The 17,401-nt window shown below is 39.2% G+C and overlaps 1 protein-coding gene across 1 annotated transcript in view; it reads right to left on the reverse strand.

The window, feature by feature from the left end:
• The window catches only part of LOC139279487 (signal peptide, CUB and EGF-like domain-containing protein 2), a 182,032-nt gene extending 168,447 nt beyond the window's left edge, over nucleotides 1–13,585 (reverse strand). The window contains exons 1-3 of the mRNA XM_070898615.1: nucleotides 13,483–13,585; nucleotides 12,099–12,221; nucleotides 5,795–5,920 (exon numbers count right to left, since the gene is read on the reverse strand). Of these exons, the coding sequence (XP_070754716.1) occupies nucleotides 5,795–5,920; nucleotides 12,099–12,221; nucleotides 13,483–13,570 (337 nt within the window). The 5' untranslated portion in view covers nucleotides 13,571–13,585. The remainder of the gene's footprint in view (nucleotides 1–5,794; nucleotides 5,921–12,098; nucleotides 12,222–13,482) is intronic.
• Between the last annotated feature and the right edge of the window lie 3,816 nt (nucleotides 13,586–17,401).

The following is a 17,401-nucleotide window of genomic DNA, read 5'->3' on the forward strand; positions in this document are numbered from 1 at the left end:
TAGAGGTCTTTAAAAATTTGAAGGGGTTTGAAAAGATAGACGTAGAGAAACTGTTTCCATTTGTGGGGGAGAGCAAAACTAAGGGCCTTAAATATAAGATAGTCACCAATAAATCCAATGGGGAATTCAGGAGAAACTTCTTTACCCAAAGAGTGGTAAGAATGTGGAACTCACTACCACAAGGAGTAGTTAAGGAGAATAGCATAGACAAATTTAAGGGGAAGCTAGGTAAGTACATGCGAGAGAAAAGAAGAGAAGGATATGTTGGTAGGGTTAGATGAAGAGGGATGGGGAGGAGGCTTGTGTGGAGAATATATGTCAGCATAGACCATTTGGGCTAAGTTACCTGTTTCTGTGCTGTAGACTCTAATTCTATGACATTTTGTGTACTGCCTACTTGAGCAAGTAAAGAAAGCTGTATTTTAGCCTCACCTAAACAGCTTTCTTCAGGTCAGCCATCCTCTGCTTGAATTGTATCAACGTCCTTGGATCCTGGACACAGAATTTATTCTCTCAGTATTCCGCTCCCAAGTCTGTTGGACTAATCGGACCTTCTGCACCACACACTACAACCCTCATTTTCCTTTCCTTGCTTAGTTGTCAAAGTTGGCCACTTACATAATTACCATCAAATGGCTCCGTAAAACCCTGGCCTGTTTTTCCTTGTGGAATAAAGAGGTTTAAATGCCTCCTAAATCCATTTAGCACCTGCGGCCTATTGTAATCAGTTCCACTGGTCAGCTCCAGGAATACCTGAGGTTACACTGCACGAGTAAATGCAGTCAGTTGCATGGCACAGAGTCACATAGACCCAGAATATCCCTGGTTCTGTTTCATGCTCTGTGCGGAGTTAGACAGTTGCTGATTCAACAGTACAAAGCCCACAACTGGGCTTTGAGAGCTCGGGTTACAGAGGACTGAAGCAGAACTTCCTGCTCCTGACTGCTACAGAGTGAACCCGACTTGAAAGTCCTTCTTCAATTGGAATTTTAGTTGCGAAGGAGACACAACCAACTTCCATGTGCCGCTGTCCTTCATTATTATCCTTTGCCACGGATTTCCTGTAGGCAAAATGAAAACCTGATCTTCCGCACATGCATGTTTCTCAAATTCGCTCTAATGAGCCCACAAGAGAGCAAAGGCAAAGCTAGATTCAGATGATGCTTTTTCTTTAAGTCCTCAATTTTAAAAAGTCCGAGTCGCAGGCCGAGCTAGTGAGATAGTCAAGCGCATCACGTGTGCCACAACACGACACCATCTTACACATTTCAGGTACCCGTAAACTCTACCCCTGCACAAATCAACACATTCAGGAGGAGAGGGAGAGATGCGAGGAAGAAAATAACCAGTAAATAGGGAGAGTGGAGGGAGGCCACATTATGCTTGTTTTCTCATTTTCTGGAGCTTAAGTGAATCATGGAAATATATTACCGCTGAAGATATCTGTTGGTCTGTCGTGCTGCCACACCAGAGACACTGGCTTCGCAATTAGTCTGGGTCCAGCACACACCTAAACCGAGGGCTCAGTGATTAGTGGAAACCTATTACAAACTCAAACTGGTCCATAGCAAGGTGCCAAGTTTATACAGCTATATTACTGAACTAAAATTAAAATTAAGTAAATTTAAACTCAAAAATATATATAATTAAAATTCCAATACATATATATTATATAAAAAGACGTGTATATAGCACACACCTCCTGTAAACATTACACTTGCTTCCTATCACACGTTAGCCAACACATTTTAGTGGATCCTCTGACTCACTAACAATGCGCTAGTATAGATTTATACAGAGAAAGATTTTACTATGCCCAACCATTGCTGGATTTTTTTTGGGGGGGGGGGGGGGGGTGAGTGGCGGTGGGATGGGCCTTTGCCTATCTGGGCAGAGCCAGTTTTGAGGGGAAGAGCAGGGAGAGTTTTGTTGAATATACCTGATGTCTGGATTCTAGTGTAACAGTATCAACCTCAGCAGGCAGGCACAGTGCCCCCAGTGACTGCTTCCTTCCCACTTACATGTGTTCAAGTTCTTGATTAAATTAGCAAAGCAGAGCTTGTGAACAAAATAACATTTAAATACCAGAACTGTATGTTGATCCTCGATTCTTCTAAATCAGAGATTCCATTTGCTCTAGACAACTCATATATATTCCTCCATTTGCTAATTTTAGACATGAGTGTGAAGCAATGTTCCTACATCCAGGGCTAGATTAACCCATAGGCTAATAAGGCTGTAGCCTTAGGCCCTCATATTTTTTTAGGCCCTCGACTTTAGGCCCTAATTTTTATATCATTAACCCTAAATCTTTGTCACACGGTTGGTTAAGCAATATCATATATAACTGCATAATTATATCTTCAGATATATTAAATTCTGCATAAAATTGTGAGACACCAAAAAAAATTCACCCGGAGAATTATGTACGCTGTTCATAGGATAAATGCATAAATAATATCAGGTTTGATAATTGTGAATGCTTACGAAAGGATGAAGAATTTGAATTTATCTTTTGAAAGTGGAAATGTAGTTGTCAAAGTCAAATGTAAAAGGTATTTAGTAGAGAATGTATGTCCGCATAGATACCCCTAGATATATATTCCTCATAGATTCCTCTAGATATCCTACTAGAAGCTACTAGAGGTAAAACAGAAATATTCCAAATGAAGTCTGAAAGTCTATATTGAAAGTATGCATTTTTTTTGGGGGGGGGTGGCTTCGATAAGCCCTTGTGACCCTTAGCTGCTCTCTTTTTCCTATATTCTTATGTTATTCTGACCTGTGGTTCTCAAGTCAAATAGATTTTGAGTCAAGATAGTCATCTCAATACTGTTTTCTTTGGGAAAAACTGATCACTGCATCAACCAGCCGTTGGAAGATTCTTACAGATTCACTACCAAAGGAATGTCTAATGACCAAATCACTCTCCAGGACACGGTGGAGTGCCAACGCTAAAGCTGTGAAGGCACACATTCTGGGATATTGCAACATCCTCGAGTCCCTAGAGAGTCAACGATGATGAATCTCAAAAGCCAACAAGAAAAGATGCAAAGATACTGAGTGACGCAATGCATTACTGGGAGACTGGTATTTTGTGTGAAGTCTAGAGTGATATACTTCAACCATTCAACAGATGCAGTCTAGTTTGCAAAGTGCCCAAATTGACCTTTCCACTGCTGTAAACTTACTGAGGAGCCTTGGAACTGTTCTTCAACAAATGCGGGACAATTTTGATGAGTACAAAGCTCAGGGGATTGCAAGGACAGCGAACCAGGAGTATAAATCAGCCAAACGCCGCAAAAGATAAAAGACGTGTGATGACGCAACTTCACACACATTCAACGACAAGGAAGGCCTCAGAGTTGATACATTCCTCACAGTCATTGACAAACTGAAGAGTGCATTAGAGTATCGAATCAAGACCTATGCCGATATTGACAAAGTTTTGCAACAACATCACATTTTTTAATTGCTCCAACAGTTAAAAAAATAAATGATGCGACACAAAAAGTAACAATTTTTGGATTTTAGTTAGATATCAGTACCACGAAGAAGGCCACTATTTTGAAGTTGCCACAAACCATTCCCAAACCACAACAGTAGGCAGAAAACCTGCCAATGTTATGCTGCCTGCAGTTTTTCCTCCCCATCATCTGCTCAGCCTCACCGTTCAGGAATTCACCAAGTGAAGTGGGAACCTACAATATCTAAACTAACACATATCAAATATAATCTTTATGGCTTTCTGTTTCTACTAGCTCCTGGTAAGTGCTTCCTCTCCAATCTCATAATTGGTTCTTGCTACCAAGGGACACATTTGCAACTAATTTCTGATACCAAGCATGGCTCTGGAGTGCAATCACCTCATGTTCGGCTATGATACAAAGATCCAAGCCTCTGTGGGTTTGCAGCTGTAGGCAAGTCTGCCTGCAGTTCATGCAGCCTAGCACTTACCTGTCTTAGCAGGAAGTACAAAAAACCTGCCAAATATATTTTGGGATGTCTGTGCCATTTACTAAATGTATACATACAGCTTCCATCTAATCCATCTGTCTTGTATGAGGCACAAGATTATGTGGCTATGGATTTGCTTTGAACTTGTCATAAAAAAACATTATTTTATCTTGGTAAATAGATCAGTTTTATTCATTCTGAAAGAGACTGCCAAAAGAAGTCCTCATGACCAGCATTTCGAAGGATAGGGAGTGAGTTTTTATTTTATAAAACAAGTCAGCAGAGATTTATCTGGATATGCCCAGTACACCTCCCATCAGATAATACAGAGTGTCTGTGACTATGGAAGAAATTTGAAAACTAAACAGCCCTGTCTTCCTGAATTAATTGAATGTGGTCAGAGAGAAGTCAACTGTCCACCCTCTATTTTTGGCTGAAGAACAGTGCAGAGATAGTAAGGAGGTAGAAATGGCAATGTAACAGGAGAGAAAATTGAAAAAGCATAAATTTACCAATAAATTTAACTTCATATAATTAATGGTCTGGTTGCCTAACCCCTTGTTTAGTCAGTAAGTATTAGGAGTTTGCTTTCTGGATCAAATAGGAAACACATTTTCCTGAACCCAATTTTCCTTTTATTCCATTGAAATGACGCAGACACATTTATGTACACTGACTTGACCCAGTTCAGTGTTATATGGGAACTGTGGAATAGATTTAAATCCAGTCATCAGTAAACTGTCACTTCATTCCTAACATTATATCTGTTGGGTCAGGAGTTAATCTTAAATAAGACACAGAACTTCCTCAAATGAACCAGGGAGACCTTTCTGCCTTATACCAATCTTCCTGCCACATTTAATGTAATGAAAAACAGATGATATTTTATTAAACAGATCATGTGCAACATTTTCATACCACTTGGCAATAATTTTACTTAAGAGAAAGCAAGACAAACCTAACATTATCTTAACTGAACTCATTTTTTATGTTTCGTGTTTAAAGAGTATAAGTTGCTAAAAATACAACTTGGATGAATTATTTCCACTTCTTTCAGCAGATTAAAGACTGAATAATCATTCAGTCAGATAGAAGCAACAACTATTTATAAAGTGCATCTTAAGAAATGACAATGAAAAAATCTTTGCTTTTTTTCCCCCCTTGAAACAAAGCGAAGCCTTTAGCTTTGAAGATCTGTTTAGGTTAACAGAAATGGAGAACAATACAAACTCTTTTGAAAGTATTCTTCACAACAAGAGATGATGGAGCAAAAGAGACCATTGTGTTTCTGCAGGTTGCCAGGCAGTTCAGTGTGTTCTCTAGAATTTCACATTCCAATTGAAAGCAAAATGCAATTGCGGTCTTAGAACTTTTTTCTGACAGCTAAATTCCAAAGGGACAGTCTAAATGTGGTGTCACAATAAGTGTATCAGTGTTTAATTGATCCCGTAGTCCTTTCACTGAATTCAACACTGATGTCTCTCAAACAATTTAAAGGGACCTTCATTTTAAAAAGTTACTTAGAAAAATAAACAAACCATAATTTAATCTTACATGCATATAACCAGATTTAAAAAGTCATGCTAGTATAATAACCTAGCATTTTGCTCAAGAGAATTCATTAATTATGAAATTATTCATACATATTGGATTTAAACCTTGCGCAAATGGCAAAATCTAACTTCAAATAATGCTATTGTTTATATAATTTATATTGCTATATAATTTGAACATTAAAATCTTTTGCGATACATTTTCAGATCCATTCACCATACTTATTCACTACCGTATTTATATTCGCTATATATGCAAATGTACAGCAATAAATTCTTCCTACCCAAACAATTGTGTCCATCATGTGCCAACATGAATCCATCATAGCAAGTGCAACGATAGTTTCCTGGAATGTTAATGCATTCATGTACGCAGCCTCCATTGTATTCATTATCACATTCATCAATGTCTAAGAGATAGAACACAAAACAGAATGATGGATGTTTTCTGTTAAAAAAGGACACGGACACAGCCAAAAATTGCCAATTGTTACAAAGCCATTTAAAGCCATATTAATCTCACTTAGAACCCCTCAGTCCCACCTATTCTCACTTCTAAAAAATCATCACTTAATATTAAACCAGGCACTGAACATGACAAGAGGTAAATATAAACTGGGAATGTGACACTGTTAAACCAGGTAGTGTGTGAAACTGGTCATAACAGGAACATATTTCAGGCAAGAGGCAGCCATTTAATCTGCTCATCCAATTGCTCCTTTCTATCCTGTAAGATAATATATATCCAATATAATAACGATGAATCTTTCTGATACCAGGAAATCGACAATTCCCTTTTTAAAACTGAAGGACTAACATTTTCTTTATCTTTATTTATTACAAGAGTATCCAACCTAGTAAGAGCCTAAAAAACAACCATTGGCAGTACAAGGGCTGGAAATTCCTCGGTTTTTCGGCGATATTTTGCCATTTTGGGGAAAAACGACGAATCGAGAAATTCGTAGAAGTCTTGCGCCGGCGGTTTTTAAGTACTGCTGGGGAGCAAACCGCCGGCGTGCAAGACTTGAAAAAGTGCTCTCGCCTAAAATTTGGCTCACCGCACACCCATAGATAGGACGGGGAAAAAAACTCCCGAGAAAACCCTGCGTTGCAGCCAGTGGTAGATATGAAGACCTGCAAAAAAGGTAAGTTAAAGTTTTTCTTTTTTTAATTATTTTGCAGCGATTCGATAGTTAAGGGGCTTGTGAATGTTTTGTGATTATTTGGGGGGTTTTGCCATTTTTGGGGGTGTTTTCCCCTTTCCCTAGGTCCAACTCGCAGCGGTATCGGCCTCGGATAAAAGGTGCAGAAAATTTGCGGTTTGCGCCACGAATCCTTGTGCATCTCTGATTTTTACCGCTGGGCGTATTTTTTTTCCCAAATGTTAGGCCGCGTAGCGGTGGCGGAGTCATTGCGGCTTTTTTTGACGGGAAAATACCGCTGTGACCAAAAATGGCATTTCTAGCCCCAACAGTGCAACATGAAATAATTCATATTTAGGTCACAATTCTTTGCGTGAAAATAGTTTTCACATCATTTTATCACAAAATGAATTGACACTATTGGACGTTGCATAAAAATTGTTATACAAAAATAGTAAAAACACTGATGACAGTAATTGGGCCAATGAGATCTATATCCAAAATATGTATTCTCAACAACCTCATGCCATGAAATATAGGTACGGTTTAGACCTTCTATAATATAATGCACGACTATTGAGTATTTCGGAGAGCAAATGTTCCAGAAAAGATCAAGAGTATGTCACGTTACCTAAAGCTGATGACTGATTCTATCATTACAAACCTTTGTAATTATAAGGTTTGGACTTTGTTTAAAGTTTTACCATTGAGCTGCGGGTGCCAAAGGGGCGTGACACAGAAGCTTACCAGTTTGGTGTGGTGGAGTGTCGAATGGCTGTTGCATACAGCTGGCTGTTGGGGGGGGGGGGTGTGGAGGCGCAAGGGCATGTTGGCAGTATGCTGGTGATTTTCATGAGGCCAGAAGGAGCATTCGTACTCGTCCTGGTCCAACAAAAAAATCTTTTAAAAAGCAAAAAAATGTAACTTTCTGGAGTGGCCTTCAACTATCTCCTTAAGGGCCACTGATTAGGCCGCTCAATGCTCATAAAAACTGGGAATAATCCACCTTGCATGCTCAGCCCATTTCTCCATGAACAATCGGCAGGCATAGCCTCACAATTCACATATTTAAGCAGCCTCTTACCTGTTTTGGGTGGGAGGGCCAGCCACCCATTTAAAAGCCAGCCTGAAAATGGAAATGGGTGGGAAAATGGGTGTCGGTGATCCCCACAAGATTTTCCTCTGTTGATCATCTGTTTTTCAGGCTTAAAACAGGTGCTCAACAGTTGAAAATCTCCCCATCCCAATGTTTTCAGCAAAATTATAAATGCATACACATTTTTACATGTCAAAAATGAAGATTTTTCTCCCACTAAATCATCCATTCACTTTTTGTCCCCTTGTGGTATTAAATTGTCAATAAGGAACGCTGAATTGTGATTTTCTCCAACAAGCTAGTTTATGTTTAAGGAGGTTGTTTTGGTCCTTGTGTCAATAAATACATGACAGGTAGAAGAAAATTACAGTTACTTCATTATTTCATTTTCTTAAACTAACAACCAAACACTAATATCTAATCTCTCTCCTGAATTCTCTTACTGTCCCACATACACAACAGTGAGGAAACACTCTCTAATAACATTATTGTTAATCAACCACAGAAAGGCAAGAAAATCAGAGGGAAGTACAAAATTAGCTGGACTGAGATAAAGCGGAAAGTGACTGGAACATTTAGACTACCAAGAAGAAAGAAATCTAGTAAAGAGCTGTTTAATGAATTACATTTCAAATTAATTTGTAGTTTTGATGACAATTATGTCCATTAATATTTACTTCACTTCAAAAATGTGAATTTTGTTTGGGAATCAAAATTCTTATATTGTACTAGTGAATCTCCCGTGGAATTGCCTGCTGAGGAAACAGTAGCCAGAGTCAAACTCAAGATGGAGTTACGTCAGGCTGACCATGGCGGAAAAGGTCAGGGCCCCGAGTTACGCATGCATAAACTGACAGTGAGCGGCAATGATTGTATGTGCATTCAAAGTGATCCCAAAGAATATCGAGAGGCACCGAGTTAGGACATGTATGGACCTGGAAAAGAAATTCAAGGAAACACTACTAGCTCTGGGCAAAGCACAACACTGAGGGCTTTTCCAGGTCCATACTTGAAATACCATAACCTACAGGACTATGGACCAAGAGCTGTAAAATGGGATTAGGCTGGATAATAGAAACATAAGAAGGAGCAGGAGTGGCCATTCGGCCCCTCGAGCATGCTCCGCCATTTAATAAGATCATGGCTGATCTGATCATGGGCTCAGCTCTACTTCCCTGCCCGTTCCCCATAACCCTTCACTCCCCGCTCCCCATAACCCTTCACTCCCTTATCTTTCAACAATCTATCCATCCCCGCCGAAAATATATTCAAAGACCCAGCCTCCACAGCTCCCTGGGGCAGAGAATTCCACAGATTTAGAACCCTCTGAGAGAAGAAATTCCTCCTCATCTCAGTTTTACATGGGTGACCCCTTATTCTGAAACTATGCCCCCTAGTTCTAGATTCCCCCATGAGTGGAAATATCCTCTCTGCATTTTTGCCGGCCAGCGCAGACACAGTGGGCCGAAATGGCCTCCTTCCGTGCTGTAAATTTCTATGTTTCTATAATAGTGGATCAGAAAACAACATGGATGCCACATTCACAGAAAAAAATCTTGAACAATTTGATTAGTCAGTACTGGAGGTTGTTTTGCTGATAGGCTGCCCTTTCCAATCCAAAATCAGATTTGTCAGTCAGTCAATCAATATTGTTCACTTGACAGACTATGGCTAGTCATTGCTTGGTCTATCAGCATGCTCCACAGATACTTTTAAGGTGTGACGACTTAAGCTAGAACATTCACTTTTGAGGTATGATGCCCTACAGATGCACAATATGTAGAGATAGATATAGAAACATGCAGGATCGATAAAGCCCCACAACATTCAGGGAAATAAAACCAAGTATCACCAAGTCACAAACTGGGGAACGTGCTATCTGTCCTATGACAGCAAACAAAAGGCACAAAACTGAATAAGCGTAAAGGAATTAGGTCTTAAAATATGAAACTCGTCAATGACCCATGGTGTTGCTCATAATAAGTTACTGTATATTGGAGCATTATACCCTGTAATGCTCAATGTATTATTCTGTTGCTAAGCTGCCCTGTCCACTTAAGACCACAGTGTGTAATTGTTGTGAATAAACACAGCCTCAGATCAGAGAATAATTATTGCTTGGTAAGGTAAGTTTCCAGACCTGAAGGGGCTTCTACATTCCCTCTTAGGGAAAGTAAGGTGATATATATATTTTTTTTTAAAACAACACATATTGGTTTTTATTTAAAACCAACACCACAGCTCAAGACTCAGATGGCATTAATAAAATCAATCCTCAGGTTTTTATCTTGGGTAGTGATTATATCTTACCAATACTATTATATCTTAGCCAATATCAGCTTAACTCATTGGACAGGATGATTTAATTTTTTTTCCTTCAATTTTCTAACTTTCTCCTCGTACCCCTATTCTCCTGAACATGCTGACGCAGACTGGGGCATGTTTGGACCAAAGCAGCCCGCTTCTTCCCCACCCAACTGAGGGATTCCTCCTGCATGAGTCAAGACAGTGATTGCTAGGAGGCTACCAGACAGAAGGTGGGGGTAATCATAGTGAACCTAATCAGTGAAACCTGATGTCTTCATATACCCATCTTTCAGCAGAAGTTACCAAGCGGAACGCACACCCTGCAGTGCACCTTTATTTTGCTAAGTATCTAAATAAATGATCGCGTGGCCCAGAATATCTAACAGAGAACCTTTATTCTGTCTACAGACTACGGAAATATAATACTGCCACATGAATTGTCCTGTCTTGAATAGACGGATATGTTGATAGGGTGTGATGAAGTAAGGTGAGGAGGTTCGTGTGGAGCATAAACACCAGCATAGACCTGTTGGGCCAAATGGCCTGGTTCTGTGCTGTAATTTCTACGTAATTCCTATCAGGAGTCAGAATCCTAAATGATATTTCCCTTCTCTAGCCCAAGGGTCCTAGGTCAGGTGTAGTATCAATACTACCACCGCAGCTGGGATCAGCAAAATCAGACTTTGATTTTCTTGGTCCCTGTAGTTCAGTTGCACACTGTGTGGTACACTTACCAACTGAGTTTTCTAACATGCAATCAAAGTGCAAAATGGCACCATAAATGTACTCTCTTGAGAATCCTATTCCCTAAATTTCTTAAAGCACAAATGCTGCATCAACGTTCCTGGCTATCCAGCTGAGCTGACATTAATTAACATTAAGTATAATCACATACATTCATGTTAGTGTCCGGCTTTGCAATATTCCAAAGCATTTGGATGTGGAACAGGTGCTTTTATGGCATTCTCCAAATTCTTTTGGCACATCCTGGGCACATAATTTCCCTTACCCACATTAGAAAGTATTGCAGTTATTTTGCAAAACTCCTTTAATGCAACATTACCTTTAATTTGCCATATTTCAGCTCAGAAGATTATGAAGACTTGTGCAAACAAGTATCTTATGTTCTAAGCCACAGCTAAATCCTAATCTTTTGAGGCAAAACCTTGTACAATCCACGAACTTCACAAAAATTACTTAATAAACCAGCAGTGATTAGAACTCCCTCAATGGCTTAGGGGGTAAACATACAATGCAGTGTAGTAACTAAGCCACAGAGACCAGAAAGGCACAAGTTCAATTTCTGGCCTGTGCTGATTAAGTCAATGTCAGTGGGATTGTTACTGCTGGTCTCGCTGTCTCTGGGTTTGGGGGTGGGGGGAAATGTCAGTTACTGCTCTTGATTGCTATCCAGTGCCCCTGCAGGGAAGAGACACACATACAAAGAGGAAGGGCAGGATCAGGTTTGTTCCCCAATCCCTTGTGGTCAAATAGCTTACCAACACTCATTATCTAGATTCACACATCAAGAGTGCCCATTTAAGTGAGGAGCGGAGAGGGATTTTAACGAGTCAGTAACTTTCTTTGGCATTTTACAGGATATATGTTGAACTGTCCAGAATCTCAGATCAGTTATGTATTGGATGCAGTGAAAACTGCCTGCGTATTTCAAAAGATACCAGACATATTCAGTGCTCAGAGTTTACATTTTTAGTTATGACTAACATAGTATGAAATTCCTCACCGCAAACAGTAAATGTGTATTTAAAGTGAATGACCGATTCTGTGTTTGATAGGATATGCACTAAGTAGGTGTTTTTTTATTGGAGATACACACAGTAAACATATAAAGCAAAATCATTTTTAAGGTTGAATGACCCTTGAAATGTTCACATTATCTTTATCCTGTAAAACAAACAGAAATTTACACTCTTACAAAGAAACTTGTTTTGTAGATTATAATTTGCCTGATTAAGGAAATCATTTCCCCCCCAAAATCTTGCTTCAAATCATGAAATGCTAGTAAAAGTAGGTTATGATCACCTTCACATTTCTTTCCATCACCCTTATAGCCCGGTTTGCACATGCATTTATACGACATCTGTGTATTCTGACAAAGTGCATCGACGTGACAGTCATCAGTTCCTTCTGTGCACTCATCAATGTCTGTAAAACAAACAGGAGGTACAGAATAACAAAGCAGAGGCTGAGAGAAGCCCCAGGGAATACAGTAATTACGTGTCAGTTCCACATTTTGATCCAACACTTAATATCGTTCGTTTGCACTCAAATGTGAAAAAAACACTTTTGAGCTGTTTATGATTAACTATAAAACAAGGTGAACAGAGCTGGAAATCCGTCAAGACAAACAATCTCAAAAAGGTGGCAAAATGTCATAAAGTAACTGCTTCTGTAAAATACACATCCGTACCACAATAAAGCAATGCATTTGAAAAATGTCAGACAACAAAAACAATTTAATTAGGGGCGTGTTTTAATCTGATAATTAAATTCACCAAAAGGCCAAGCAATTCAACAATAAAATACAGAACTAAATAAAATGTAGCCTACAATAACCAGTGAAAGACAATACCATGTGAAATACTGAGTAGAAAAGATATCACTGCAGAAGTACTATAAAAGTACTGCAAACTATTACTCTGGAGAGCTCAAAGCATTTTGTGAAATTTGCAATTAAAATTATGTCAGGACAACAAAAAAAAACACAACCCGATAACTCACCAATTTAATGCCAGTTATCAAACTTCAATGTGTTTTAACATATCTGTTAGAATTTACCACAAATCCAACTAAAATGCTGCAGTTATAGATTTAAATTATGTATAAGATCATTAACTCTTCTGTCTTATATACATCTACATCACAACTAAAAACAAAACTTCACATATAATACAAATGTTCTCGATGGTCTACTTCAGATTCCACATTACTCAATGTACTCCAGATAATTTCAAACAAACACTGTACCTGTTTTAATAACGGAAATAAACTAGTAAATGTGATAACATTTTGCAAACAGCAATATTGTAATAGTTTATTTCATACGACAAAGAGCCACTATTTTTACTTTGCTGGATATTATTCTAGCACCATTTAATACAACAATTTTCTTGTTCAGCTTTAACCTGTTACAAAAAGTATTTTTAAACAAACACAACTTGACACAATAGCTCAACAACCAGATTCTTAAAATTACCACGTCCTCGTAAAGCAGCCTATTAAGGAATATATTTACATTTTTATATAAAAGTTTGTAAATGAAATGAGAAACAAAAAAAATGTCAACTGTCTGATATTAGGTGCAAAAATTGTCTTCATCCACAGAAAAGACTAAACCAAATGCAGATCTTTCCGTCTTGAGGAGTGAAGTGAAGCAGGAATTTCACACCAGTGACTGCAAACTTACCTAGAATTCCAGCGCTTGCAGAGCTTTCACGAGTGTTTAACAAGAGGAAAAACCAACAAAAGTGCCATGCAAAACAAATAGCCCCCATGATGATATGATCCGATCCTTAGTGTCTCTTTGCAAAGACACGTTTGAACTGAGAAATAGGGTTGTCCTGACTGGCTGATGGATTCAGCAGGATTGTTTGTTATGCCTGCCCTTTAGCCTGTGACGTCATTAGGGTAACGGATTGATCCATGGAACTGGTCTGACTAACTTCCCCACTAATTAGAATAGCTAATTTAATTACCTGCAAGCAGACCTGTCAGCACTGTACTGATACTACCCTCTCTATAGCATAGTCTGCAGACCTCGTTCCTGAGCTTCTTGCAGTTCATCTGTAATGCCTTTTCCAATTAAGCAGGCTTCACATTCTGTGCTTTCTTGCTCCTTCAGTCTTTTTATGAAGCAATCTTTAGAACATTATTTGCACTTTCCATTTTAATCTTAGTCTTCGTTCTGGTCTCTCATAATCTGTAAATGTAATCCTTTGTCCATATTATTTTCATTCACACTCTCGTCATTTATCTAATCCGGTTGCTTTCACTCATTTTTTCCTCTGTATGCTTTTTTTTCTTTCTTCCTCATGTTTACCCTAATTTTTTTTACTTACTGCATGTTTACCCTCATTTTTACTTACTGCAACAGTCCACTAGTGCCTCTGTAACAAAACTGTCCGGTTCTGAAGCCTTGTCCCACTAACTACAGCAGGTGTTTCAAATCTAAACTCCGAACATTGCAGATCTAGAAATTTGGAAACAGCATCCCATAACCATGGATCAAAAAATGTTTCAATTTTAAATTAACAACTATGGCTTCAAAGTCACAATACCCATACTTGGCCTATCCCACACAACCATCCATACCCACTTCAGCATCATCAATCACAGTTACCAGCATGTAAACCCCAATACAATTACCACCATCTGCAAAAGATCACAATTATTGCAATGACTACACCACAGAAAGTTTTACACTGAAACATTATGGGGCAGTGTTGCTAAAAAAAAGGCTGCTGAAGAGCACACGCGTTATTAATGCAAAAAGCAGCCAGTAACGTTTAGCAAAAAAAGAGATATCCCGTGAATTGCCATGATTTGCAGATTGCCAAGTGCTGCTGGTCGATTTGGTCCGTTATTAGCTTTGCAAAAATGGCATCTCGTGCTTAACCTACCCATGATTTTTATGAAGTTGCTGCATTTGCACATTAATTACCCATTAAACTCGCCACAGAAAGTCAAGTCTTGTAATTAACAGCACAAGTACCCTTTTAACAATGTGATAATTTTTAATGACCACCAATCAACCTCTTGACCAGAAAGGGAACAATTATAAGTCGAGTCTCATTACTTCAGGTTGCAAAATGTTTGAGGAGATCTTAATATCAAATTTTACTTTTTTTTTTAAATGTCTTACTTTTCTCTTCTGTCTCTCTCTCTCTCTCTCGATCCAATGTTTCCCTATTTCTCTTTCTGTAGATTTAATTCACCCACTCTAATTCACGTTCCTTCTCAGCCCTTCCTCTTTGTATTTCTCAATCCTTAAATCTTATTGTTTAAGGAGATACACTGTTTGTCCCGTTCTTGATCAAAGTCCTAGATGCCCTGTTGCCTTCGCTGTGCTTGTACTTCGAGAAAAAAAATTTAAAACCAAAACTTGAACAAACAGGTCTAACAAGTGGGGCACTCCGCAAGATGCCTCGTTCCAGCAAAAATCTGGCCCATTAAGTATGGAATACAACACACACAGATGTCAAATACTTTTTTCACTATAAAGAACAGTATGTTACCACTTATAATGAAATTCCTAATGTTGAATATAACAGCCACAAAATTAAGGATAATACATATTAGTGTGGAATTCTGATGTCCCGGGTCCGTACATATCTCGCGCATATCAGGAGTGAGGACATTTGCAGGGCAAGATTTCCGATATTTACTGATATCTTGCCCAGCAAATGTCCTCAAAAATCTTGCGCCTGAAAAAGCAGGTGTATAGCCTACTTTTACAGGCGCAAGTGTTTAAAAATACACAAAAATATTTTAAAATAAAGTTATAAAAACACATTTTATTCTTAAAAACCCTCCCCACTATAGTAAGTTTATTTTTAACCATAATTTAAAAAACTTTTTTAAAAATCGGAAAAATATTTTGTTTTTATAAGACATCTTTAATTTCAATTAATTTTAAATATGTGTTCTGTTTTTTTATTTTTTATTATTTTATGATTGCTTTTGTTCCCATTAATAGCACCAAGAATGTGTAGATACGTGATTCTCAGTGCTATTAATGGGAACCTGTGAAACACTTATTTGATTGGCTGAGCAGTCACACATGACTGCATCTTCTGCGTCGGGACCCTCTGCACGGGAGCGTGCTTCGCAGCGCGGGAGGAGAAGGCCTCCCCATCGGAAATCAGGGCGCCTCCTAGACCACCAGGTAAATTCGTCAAAAATATCCAGCGAGGAAGCAATTGCCCGCGGGAAGACCCCCAGAGGAATTTCTGGGCCATTATCCTATCGTAATACTTCACAATTAGGGGAGGTATCGGAAGAATAATTAAAACTGTTGTGCAATTAATTATTTCATATTAAAATGTTAATTCTTTACACCCCACCAAATCAGATTATGGCACAGTTTAGAGTTAAAAACATGCGTCAGGCAAATCCGCAGAGGGAAAAGAAAAATCACAAGGACACTGCTCCCTTTAAAGAGATTTATACCTTTTCCGACTTCCTCGAAAGAGCAACCCCAAATGGCCGTCATCAATTAATTCATTTCCCGTGGAAGTTTAGTCTCATTTTCTGGGGGGGGGGGGAATTCAAAATTGGTTGTATTCCCCTCTTTAAAGGGCTGGATTTTCGGTTTTGCCGTTTTCAGGGCGAAAGCGGAGGTGGAGGGGGGGAAATTAACGTTTGCACTGTGTGGAGTAATTTTTGCCATCTGGGCCCTGGGAAAAGGGAGGCGTTGTACGACTTTTGCGGCGCAAAAGCAGAAACCTCGCCAACTAAAGTGCGGGGCCGGGAGCGCTCTGAGAGAGGCCTTGGGAGGGGAAAAAACATTCACAAAAACATTCAAGAAACATTGGCAACACCCTTACAACACAAATCGATACAAAAAAAAAGAAAACAAATCTGGAATTTACGTTTTTTGCAGTTTATCCACCTCACCACCGCTGGCAGGGCTGGACCGCTGTGTTTTCGTGGGGCACATTTCGAGGCATACGGGTCAGGTGCAAGTCAAAAATTTCTGCCGGTGTCGCAAGGAGAGTCATTGCACACCCGACGTAGCTCTCCCCGGCGGTGCTTCAAAGCGCCGGCGCAAAACCCGACCCGAGGATAGCGCCCAGACGCAAAAGAGCTCGCCGCTCCATTTTTCGCAGCGGAGGGTCAAACCCCGGTGAAACCCAGGTCGCAAACAACCCAAAAATCTAGCCCAATAAGTCACAAATTGTTTAACTCTGCATCTGGCCTACAGGTGAAAGAAAGGAATGCATCATGCCAGTGGTACATACTTGTAACGTTTCCAGATGTCATGCCAGCTATCCTGCTGAGGAAGAAATAATGAAATTGAAGATGAAACTGCATCTGGTTTATGCCATATCTGACCAGGGAGGCTGACACTTGGTGCCAAAATTCTTCCATTCTCCATTCACCTGATGAGAACACAACTTTACTGGGGGGGAAACATCTGAACTCTGTAACAAATGAATCTTTCAGCGTTCAACGTACACACATCTATTCATCCACAATATAAATTGGTTTTACAAACTTTCTGAAGACAGATGTAATAAAGCATAACCCAAATTCAAACTAACAAAAAGTGAAATGTTTCCTTATTTAAAATGGCTTGTCCAATATGATGAGGATAGGCAAAAGGT

This window comes from Pristiophorus japonicus, chromosome 14 (genome assembly GCF_044704955.1).
Source record: "Pristiophorus japonicus isolate sPriJap1 chromosome 14, sPriJap1.hap1, whole genome shotgun sequence".
Lineage (NCBI taxonomy): Eukaryota > Metazoa > Chordata > Chondrichthyes > Pristiophoridae > Pristiophorus > Pristiophorus japonicus.